At 33.9% G+C, this 10447-nt stretch overlaps 2 protein-coding genes across 2 annotated transcripts; one reads left to right on the top strand and one right to left on the bottom strand.

The window, feature by feature from the left end:
• Nucleotides 1-365: 365 nt before the first annotated feature.
• On the bottom strand, nt 366-4009 carry LOC106329322 (BEL1-like homeodomain protein 9). Its single transcript, XM_013767961.1, has 4 exons — nt 3128-4009; nt 2045-2439; nt 1502-1562; nt 366-1053 (listed from the first exon to the last, which is right to left on the bottom strand). The coding sequence occupies exons 1-4, from the start codon at nt 3833-3835 to the stop codon at nt 493-495; spliced, it is 1725 nt and encodes a 574-aa protein (XP_013623415.1). The 5' UTR covers nt 3836-4009; the 3' UTR covers nt 366-492.
• A 5263-nt stretch (nt 4010-9272) lies between these two features.
• Nucleotides 9273-10447, top strand: LOC106329593 (glutathione S-transferase T3-like). The gene is made up of 2 exons (XM_013768286.1): nt 9273-10136; nt 10364-10447. The coding sequence occupies exons 1-2, from the start codon at nt 9273-9275 to the stop codon at nt 10445-10447; spliced, it is 948 nt and encodes a 315-aa protein (XP_013623740.1).

Raw genomic sequence — 10447 nt, 5'->3', positions numbered from 1 at the left:
TAGGTAAAAAAAAAAAAAAAATTAGACTAGCTCTGATACCATATGTGATATGAAGGATGATTTCTATTGATGTATAAGAGTACATATTTATACAGATTACATACATCTTTAAGGGAAAAATATATCAAGCATTTATAGAGTAATAGAGAAAAACGTGATACGCAAGTAAGGTGATTGATCTTCTTTCCTTAACATATGGTTCAATTACTCTGGGAAGTTAGAGTTTCAATACAAATGATTGAGCAAAACAGACGGTTTAGATTCTTAGCTCTTTTTCTTTTTCATTTTCTAGTAAGACTTATCAGACTTCTAAATGCTGAAAAATAGACATTATTCACGCAGATCAGTTTTCAGTTCAAGTTAACTCCTTAGAAATATTCCATTTGTCAAACATGATAATATACACATCATGTGGCATTACAATTTCTCAGCTATCAAGTATCAAATACAGTCAAACGTCAAACATTTGTTTGTCTTCCCACACAAATGATATCATCCTACAAAATCATGTAGAAACTGATGATTACTACCTCCAATAAAATCTCTACCAAACTGACGATTTTGCCTATCGTACCCACCTCCTCCACCGCCACTACTGCCACCGTCAAGTCCAAGCCTCTGAGCCGTTGTCATCGGAAAAGGCTCCGACAGTCCAATCTGATGATGAAGCCCTAACGTCAACGAGACTCCTCCATTTGTGCTGCTACTTATCCCCGGGATATTAGACGACGCAATACCATAGGAAAAGCTAACCGCGCCGCCTCCGCTCCCACCACTTCCAGCGTTCATGAAGTTGTTATTATTGTTACTGTTGGGGCCATGAACGTCGTGGTTTCGCACCCTTCTAGCCGGAGATGAGTTGTTGTTAGCTCTTTGTTGGGCCGAGGAGGAAGAAGGATTGTCGTTATTGTTATCGGGAAAGTCGGCGGTGCTACGTTCGTCTCTCCAAGAAGAAGAAGAAGATCTCTGAGATTGTCGAGTCTCCAGCAAATGAATCTCTTCCACCATCGGTTTCCAAACCCTAACTCGTGCGTTTATGAACCAATTCGATACCTAAAATTAATAAAGTTAATAATCCACCAGTAAAGTTCCTAAATAGCCATCAACAACCTAAGCAAAGTTAAATCGGTTTGTGAAAAAAACATAAGGATTTAGATACCCCTATGTAAAGAAAGTGGACTAAACAGAGTTATCGAATGTCAATTCACCAGACGATTGCCTTCTTGATATGGTTAACCGCATGACACTTGTATTCCAAATATCCAAAACTTCTTCTGTTTTTTTTTTTTTTTTTTTTTTTTAATTTATAGTTTCCTAGTTTATTCAAGGATTTCTAAGTCTACATTTCTCAATTAAAAAAAAAGATTTTGTGCCAGTGAAAATTGAGTTAAAATTCTCAATATATTTTCGAAAAGAATGTTGTATCAAGTAAAAATTAATTATATAACAAGAAAATGAAGAGGAAAAAAAAAACAAAGCTGACGATATCAGAAGTGCAGACCTGATTTCTGGAGAGACCTGTGTGTTTAGCCAACACGAGTTTGTCTGTATCAGTTGGATAACTGCAACAAAAGACACAACTATATTTAATATCTTACAATATATTTCTTACATATATATGCACATAATAACATTTACAAGGGCTACATGTATATCCAAGTTTGAGAAACAAACAAGCACTCGACATGTCCCATCAAAAACGTACTTCCAAGTTACAATACATTTCTATACATACGTACACATGCATCTATAGCTATTTGGTCACAAGCATATAAAATAAGTGGTTCATATCTTCCTGACACATGGATGAATATCAAATTGAGATATGATGTAGACATATTTCGGATATTGAACTTTACTTATGTCAAGTTAAAAGTGTAACTTCAGTGAAATTGATTGATGGTCTGGTCGAATGACATTGCTTTTTTTTTTTTTTTTGCTTAATCGAATGACATTGTTAACACGAAGTATATTTAGAACTAAGCTAAAAACTCAAATCAACTATTATCAAAAACAGATATGTGGCTGAAAAGGGTTTACTTACGGATGCAAGAAATGATCGAAGAGCCAAGCCCTTAGAACGGCGACGGCACGTTCGGGTAGGCCACGGTGTGGTCTCCATACAGGAGCATGGTGATCAGGAAATCCATGTCTTTGACCAGCAGAACACAAGCCTCTACCACTATCACTTCCTCCAAATCGCAGAGAGTCGGTTTTATTGTCAGAGTCCATCACATGACCACATTGTTGTTGTCTCTTGTTATTGGTGCTAAATTGAAGCTGGTCTGTTATAGCAGTCTTCAGACACTTGAAATGCTTAGACAATGCCTTTAAAGTTAAGCTTGCATAAGGAGCTGCGTGCCCGAGTCCTGCTACGCATTCGAATGAGCCCATTACAGCTTGAAGCTGCTCATAGTATTGCTTATACCTCTTGTAAACCTAGTAAAAACGTCACATAGAAATGACTTTACTTACGAACCAATTATATTAATAAAAATGTGTAAATAGACTAATTAAATCTTTAAGTCCCTAGCTTGCGATCAAATACCAATCTCGTGCATATATTCCCTTTCATAAAGAAGAGATTCTCTTTTTTATCCGTTTGATTTATATCCACAAAAGATTTAAAGAATCCAATGCACACATTTAGATCAAAAGACAAGTAAGCTCCGTATAAAGTTACTTCCCCAAGATAATATTTATCATTAATTTAGTATAACCTTAAAGGCTACTACTAATAAGGGAGATGAAGGCAAGCTTTGTATACATTAATGTGGACTTGGTAACAAACATCTTCTATTCATGCAAAACGTAGGGAAAGATCAGTTAAAATAATGCATACTCGCTGTATACAATATTTAAAACGATATAGTTTAAAATGGCTTTGAAGGAGTTCCATTTTTCAAGGAAGATTTTCCTAAGAGACATACATTTTGTCTTCAATTTCAAAGGACACCAACCATAAACAGTGAGCATCAACACAATAATGCACATACATAAGTATAATAAGTCTGTTTGATCAAAAAAAAAAGTCTAAAAGACAATACAGTAACTACCAGAGTGTCCAGGTTTAATTAGATGGCTTTTTAGAACGAAAAAAAAATAGAAATTGTATGAATAACTATACCTCGTCGAGCATGGAGATGAGTTTTGATTTTTTCTTCCCATGTTCTCCAGAAACGCCGCATAGAGTCTCAACCGTGGGATCGAAAAGCAAAGAAGAATCGTCTTCGTCGTCCATGACTTTGTCGGTGTAAACCCCAAGTGCCACGTTACAAAACTCATCAAGAAGCATCTGTGCTGGTTTCAAGAACCTCGAGCCTTTCAGAATGGATGCGTAGCCAGTGCACGGTCCTAGAGGACCGGAGCTTCTTGACGCGACGGTGACGGCGGCTGCAGCTGCTTCAGAGGCGGATCTACAGAATCCGAAGCTAGCAACGCCGGGAACAACTAGATCGTAGGCAAGTCTAGGGTGAGATGATAATGAGAGGGATAAAGGCTCGGGTCTGAAGACGAGAACGTCACCGGAAGAGAGTTCAGCGTTAAAGGATGGATCTCCGGCGACGGTGACTGCAGCGGATGAAGAGGAAGATGGGCCACCAAGAAATCCCATGAAGTTACTGTGGCTAGGGTTGGATATGTGGTTGCTGTTGTTGTTTGAGTGAAATCCACCGGCGGCGAGGTAATCGGAGTCGGTGAAAGGAAACAAGCCTCCACCGGATGAAGAAGGAGGAGGAGGGTGGTTAAAGTGGAAGTGGGAATCAAGAGAAGGAATCCGAAGTTTATCTCGTCGGCTTTGTTGGAGGATATGGTAAGGCTCGTAAGCATCGGCCATGGAAGAGGATGATTTAGAGATACAGAGAACTGTTAAGAGATAATAAAAGTGACGGATGAAACCAGAGGTTAGGAGAGAGAGAAAGAGGCTTTTCTGCTTTCTTTTTGAAGCACGATCAAGTAGTATGTATGTGTATCTTCATATAGACGTCTACTGTTTAGTGAGTGCGGAAGAATTTATTGAGCAATACAGTTTGGTCAAAGGATAATCTTTTCGGTGTTTGTAACTACCTAGTTAATGCTCTCTCATAGGTAAACGAAGTTTTCATGAATATTATGTTTATACTTTTATTTCGGCAAAACAAATTTTTTTATACTTTTCCAGTTATCTACGTGATTCCGTCCGTATAAACCTGGTTAAATTTTTTAGACCAACACTAAAGATTATAGGTTTCAATATATAAACCATTTATCGAAAAATTCAATATTTTCGTAGGGGTGGTTAATACGTAAATTTTGAAAAAAATTCAAAAATACGACAATATTGTTTTAATACATAATTGCATCATGTACTAACATATGATGAATGCCAAAGTGGTTTAAAATTTTTGTTGTCTCCATTTTTCTAGAGAATATCGATTTTATAGTGGTTTTTTTTTTTTTTTTTTTTGAACACCGATTTTATAGTGGTTAGTCTACCAATTTAAAGAATATTAAGAAGTTTTACTAAATTAATTGATAAAAAATCAAAACGATGCCCATGTAACATAAAAGAAAGTTTAATATACATTAATACAAATGTAGAATGTGCTTAGAAATTTTTAAACAACACTAAAGATCATAGGCTTCGGTATATAGAGCATTTACCGAAAAACTTAATATTTTCGTAGGGTGACAAAAATTCAAAAATATGACAATACGGTTTTGATGCAGAGTTGCATCATGCACTAACATATGATGATGATCAAAGAGGTTTAGAACCTTTGTTATCTCTGTTTATTTAGAGAATATCGATTTTATAGTGGTTATTCCACTCATTTGGAAAATATATGAAGTTTTACTAAATTAATTAATAAAATTTTAAATGATGTCCATGTACCATGAAAATGAGTTTTACATATATTAATACGAATGTTAAATGTAGTTAGAAATTTTAAATCAACACTAAAGATTATAGGCTTCAGTATATAGAGCATTCATCTAAAAATTCAATATTTTCATAGGGGGTGGTTAACACATAGATTTTGAGAAAAATTCAAAAATATGAAAATACTGTTTTAATGCATAGTTGCATCATGGACTAACATATGATGAAGGTCAAAGAGGTTTGGAACCTTTGTTGTCTCTGTTTCTCAAGAGAATAACAATTTTATAGTGGTTAGTCCACCAATTTAGAGAGTATTATGAAAATTTACTAAATTAATTGATAAAAAATTAAAATGATGTTCATGTATCATAAAAGAGAGTTTAATATACATTAATACAAATGTAGAATGTGTTTAGAAATTTTAAAACAACACTAAAGATCACAGGCTTCAGTATATAGAGCATTTACCGAAAAACTCAATATTTTCGTAGGGGGTTAACATGTAGATTTTGAAAAATATTCAAAAATATGACAATACTGTTTTAATGAATAGTTGCATCCTGCACTAACATATGATGAAGGCCAAATAGGTTTAGAACCTTTGTTATCTCCGTTTTTCTAGAGAATAGCGATTTATAGTGCTTAATCCACCAATTTAAGAAGTATTAAGAAGTTTTACTAAATTAATTGATAAAAAATTAAACAATGCCCATATACCATGAAAAAGAGTTTAATATACGTTAATACAAATGTAGAATATGTTGAAATTTTAAAACAACACTAAAGATCATAGGCTTCAATATTTAAAGCATTTACGGAAAAACTCAATATTTTTGTATGGGTTAACACATGGATTTTTAGAAAAATTCAAAATATCACAATATTGTTTTAATGCATAGTTGCATCATGCACTAACATATGATGAAGGTCAAAGATATTTGGAACTTTTGTTATCTCCGTTTCTCTAGAGAGTAACGATTTTATATTGGTTATTCCACCAATTTAGGGAGTATTATGAAGTTTTACTAAATTAATTGACAAAAAATTGAAACGATGTCCATGTACCATAAAAGAGAATTTAATATACATTAATACAAATGTAAAATCTGCTTAGAAAATTTGAAACAACACTAAAGATCATAGGCTTAAGTATATAGAACATTTCTGAAAAACTCAATATTTTCGTATGGGTTAACACATAGATTTTGAGAAATATTCATAAATATGACAATACTGAATTAATGTATAGTTGCATCATGCGCTAACATATGATGAAGTTCGAAGAGGTTTGGAACATTTGATGTCTCTATTTCTCTAGAGAATAACGATTTTATACTCGTTAGTCCACCAATTTTGGAAGTATTATGAAGTTTTGCAAAATTAATTGATAAAAAAATTAAAATAATGTCCATGTACCATGAAAGAGAGTTTAATATACATTAATACAAATATAGAATGTGTTTAGAATTTTTAAAACAACACTAAAAAATCATAACGATTTTATAGTTAGTCCACCAATTTAGGAAGTATTATGAAGTTTTACTAAATTTATAGATAAAAAATTAAAACGAGAGTTTAATATATATTAATATAAATGTAAATGTGTTTATAAATTTTAAAACAACACTAAAGATCATAGGCTTCAGTATATAGAGCATTTACCGAAAAATTCAATATTTTCATATAGATTAACACATAGATTTTTATAAAAATTCAAAAATATGAAAATATTGTTTTAATGCATAATTGCGTCCTGCATTAACATATGATGAAGTTCAAAGAGGTTTTAGACCTTTGTTGTCTATGTTTCTCTAGAGAATAGCGGTTTTATACTGGTTAGTCAACCGATTAAGGAGTATTATGAAGTTTTACAAAATTAAATGATAAAAAATTAAAACGATGTTCATCTACCATGAAAAAGAGTTTAATACATTAATACAAATGTAAAATGTGTTTAGAAATTTTAAAACAACACTAAAGATCATGACGATTTTATAGTGGTTAGTCCACCAATTTAGAGAGTATTATGAAGTTTTACTAAATTTTAAAACAACACTTAAAATCATAGACTTCGGTATATAGATCATTTACCGAAAAATTCAATATTTTCGTAGGGATTAACACATAGAATTTGAGAAAAATTCAAAAAAATGACAATATTGTTTTATTGCATAGTTTCATCATGCACTAACATATGATGAAGGTCAAAGAGGTTTGAAATATTTTTTTTCTCCGTTTCTCTAGAGAATAGCGATTTTGTAGTGTTTTAGTCCCCCAATATAGAAAATATTATGAAGTTTTAATAAATTTATTGACAAAAAATTAAAACGATGTTCATGTATTATGAAAGAGAATTTAATATATATTAATACATTCCAGCTAAGAATAAAAATGATCCTATAATGAGTGATAACTATGAAGAATAATTTTTCGCTTAAAAATATTAGACGTGTTTTAAGTAAATTATACGAGTTAAAAACCTCGTGCAACTATATAATAAGTTCAACACTTTTTACCAAAAAAAGTTCAACACCGTAACGAATTATAACTTTGCAAAAACTATATTCTGAGTTCCGCCAGAAAATGATAAAAAACGGGAAAGTAGATTCGAATTAATGTGTTGTATAATCATGTTTGAAACAATCATTACAGGATTTTTCGTCTGCATGGGAAATAATGAGATGAAATGATAAACTGTGTGTTCGAACAGTAAGCAACTGATGTTAAAAAAAACATTAAGCAAATGTTTGTTCTGTTACATTTATTTTTACATGAAAGTATTTCCTCTTTTGGCTAAGATGGACCACAAAATTGAGACAGGAACCAAAGCACTCCAATGAAGTATTACAGTAAATTAAATATTAAAGTGCACGTAATTATTAGTTCTTGTCTTCTTGTTTTCGCATTACATCACGGGTTTAGCAATTAGCACATATGAAGATCTCAAGCAATTTGATTAAAAAAAAGAAGATCTCCAAGCAATTTGATACCTACATTTTGTTTTCATGATTGTTTTGACTGAAAAAAATACCTACATTTTACCTAATACAATTCTGTAAATAGTCTCTCTCCATAAAAAATCTCTCTGTAAATACGTTAGGTGCTTCGCAAGCCTAATTGTACCTAGCAATTAGCATATCTACCTAGCAATGTATGAACATTTAAACCTTTAGTATGGAAGGTAAAAGTGTTCAAACAAAAATAATGTATAAAATAGTTTTAAAAATAATAATAAGAATAATAATAACTTACAAAATATTAGTCTGGTTGTCTTAATTAAATAACATCCCAACCGCAAAAAACTATTAAAACTTAACTTAAATAATCTTTTGAACAAAATATTGTGTATATACTTTGGCGGGACCTGCTGACGTACTTCATCCACCCTAATCCCTATGGTAACAGAGAACTGGAACTCGAGTGCCTGAGATACGGACTCATACTTCAATAATTCAATTGTACTTATATTCGGAATTGTTAGGCCATCTTCAAAGGGGGAGCACATGGGGTGTGCTTGGGCTTAATATATTTGGATTTAATCCAAAAGTGGGCTAAGAGCAGTTTGGGAGGACTTGTCGAAGAGCTGTGCTTAAGGGAAGTGCTGGTCGACGTGGCAAGTGTGTATTGGTCGAAAAAATGAAAGGGAACACGGGTTTTTCTTTTTCCCATTTCCTAGGGTTTGCGATCTATCTCTCTGTCTCTCGAATCCACAAACGGCGATGAACGGGAGAAGCCAGTTCCGTTCGATTTCCGACCGAAGCACACCGTGAATCGATCTTTTATCTCCTCCTCATCGATTTAGGTTTGTAGGTATGGGTTAAGCGTTTTAATCGATCATATACATTGTTTACGGTTAGATTCTTAAGAAAATAGGAAGTCGATCTTGTTTATGGCTTCGTTTAGGTTCTTAAGAAAATTGGAAGCTTAAGATTCTCTTTTGTTTTGTTTCTGAGGATTGAAGTTGCGGATAGTCAGGCCGAGAGTTAAACCGGCTAAGCAACAACAAACAAGCCTTTATCGAAAGTAAAAGGTTAGTCATATGTTTTTTCAATAGCCAATGCTTGAATTGAGTTGTTGTTGTGTTTAGTTGAATAGTTTAGTTAGCTTTTGATTTCGTCTTTCTCTTCTCGTGTATCAGTTTGCTTTGAGTTAACTAGTTTCATGGTTTAACTCACAAAACTATAAAGTGATATGAAAGCTAAAGTGATATGAAAGCTAACCAACAAAACTTAGACTTAAATGATATTGTAAGCTTTAACAAAACACTCTAATGTTTGCAATAAGTGTCTGAGTTGATGGAAGTAGGTAATGGTTATTAGCTAAGAATTAACTACAACTACTACCATTTAAACCCGAGATTGTGAACTCAATCTCTCTTCATCATCTTCTTCTTTGTATGAAATCGTTTCCTATGGATTCAAACAATAATCCTAGTCAGTCTCAATCATACTTTAGTCTTCTTAACTTCCCTTATGATAGATTCTCTCCCAGTGTAAACTTCTCCTCTTCTCAAACCCAAACCCCTTTTCTTAGTCCACAACCGAGTTCCCAGCCGAGTCAACCTCCTAGTCAAGCAGAAGAGACACCAGAAGAGCGTAGAGAGAGAAGGATATGGTCCACACAAGATGACTTAGTCCTAATAAGTGGCTGGTTAAACACATCGAAGGATTCCATTGTTGGCAATGACCAAAGGGGTGGGTGCTTTTGGAAGCGTATAGCCGATTATTATGCATCAAGTACTCATGTACTTGATGGTGCTGAGCCAAGAAACCATGAGCATTGTAGACAACGGTGGCAAAAGATTTCTCGCGAAGTGAGCAGGTTCTGTGGAACCTATGCAGATGCAAAGCGTGAGAAAGCTAGTGGGATGAATGATTTGGACATTCTGCAGAATGCTCACCAAATCTTCACTTTGCTGTATAAGAAGAAGTTTGGTTTGGAGTATGCGTGGAATGTCCTGCGGTTTGAACAGAAATGGTGCGACCACACCCCTATGAACCCAACTCCGAAGACAACCAGCTCTAACAAGAGAAAAGCCGATGATGCAGCACCATCTACAGAATCTGTTGTTGGTGAGCATGAGAGCAGGCCTCCTGGTATAAAGGCCATGAAAAGGTTAAGGAACAAAGGGAAAGACAAGGATGCCCCAGCTTCGAACATTAGTCAGATATGGGAGATCAAACAGAAAGATTTGGACGTGAAGAAAGAACTCCAAAAGATGTCACTTCTTGATACCCTCATTGCCCGCAATGACACTCTTGATGAAGATGAGAAAGTCATTAAAAAGAGCCTAATGCGTCAACTATTTAAAGAACTTTGAACTGTCTGTTGCAAGTTTGTTTGCCTCTGTCTTTGATATGTTTTAATGAATCAGTTTGGTTTCAGGATATGTTTTAATGAATCAGTATTGTCTTCTCTTGTTTTGATGAATTATGTTTTAGTTTCATTCTTGCACAAGTGTAAACTTCTAAACTAATAACAAACTCTGTTTTTTGGTTTCAGGTTGAAGAAGACATGGGACTTGACTCTATCTACGACTATGGAATAAACAGCCCATTACTATGCTCTGCAACTTGGTCTTGCTGA

The sequence above is a fragment of the Brassica oleracea genome, chromosome C3 (assembly GCF_000695525.1).
Source record: "Brassica oleracea var. oleracea cultivar TO1000 chromosome C3, BOL, whole genome shotgun sequence".
NCBI classification, from domain to species: Eukaryota; Viridiplantae; Streptophyta; class Magnoliopsida; order Brassicales; family Brassicaceae; genus Brassica; species Brassica oleracea.
This window is presented reverse-complemented; position numbering and strand designations above follow the sequence as displayed.

What these genes read in the sequence shown, in the direction of transcription:
- LOC106329322 (XM_013767961.1), bottom strand. Translation starts at nt 3,835, where the DNA reads ATGGCCGATGCTTACGAGCCTTACCATATCCTCCAACAAAGCCGACGA. An exon ending in TTCGATCATTTCTTGCATCC is followed by an intron (nt 1,563 to 2,044) that starts GTAAGTAAACCC and finishes CTTTTGTTGCAG; the next exon opens with TTATCCAACTGATACAGACA. An exon ending in CAGGTCTCTCCAGAAATCAG is followed by an intron (nt 1,054 to 1,501) that starts GTCTGCACTTCT and finishes TATTAATTTTAG; the next exon opens with GTATCGAATTGGTTCATAAA.
- LOC106329593 (XM_013768286.1), top strand. Translation starts at nt 9,273, where the DNA reads ATGGATTCAAACAATAATCCTAGTCAGTCTCAATCATACTTTAGTCTT. An exon ending in CTCTTGATGAAGATGAGAAA is followed by an intron (nt 10,137 to 10,363) that starts GTCATTAAAAAG and finishes TTTTGGTTTCAG; the next exon opens with GTTGAAGAAGACATGGGACT.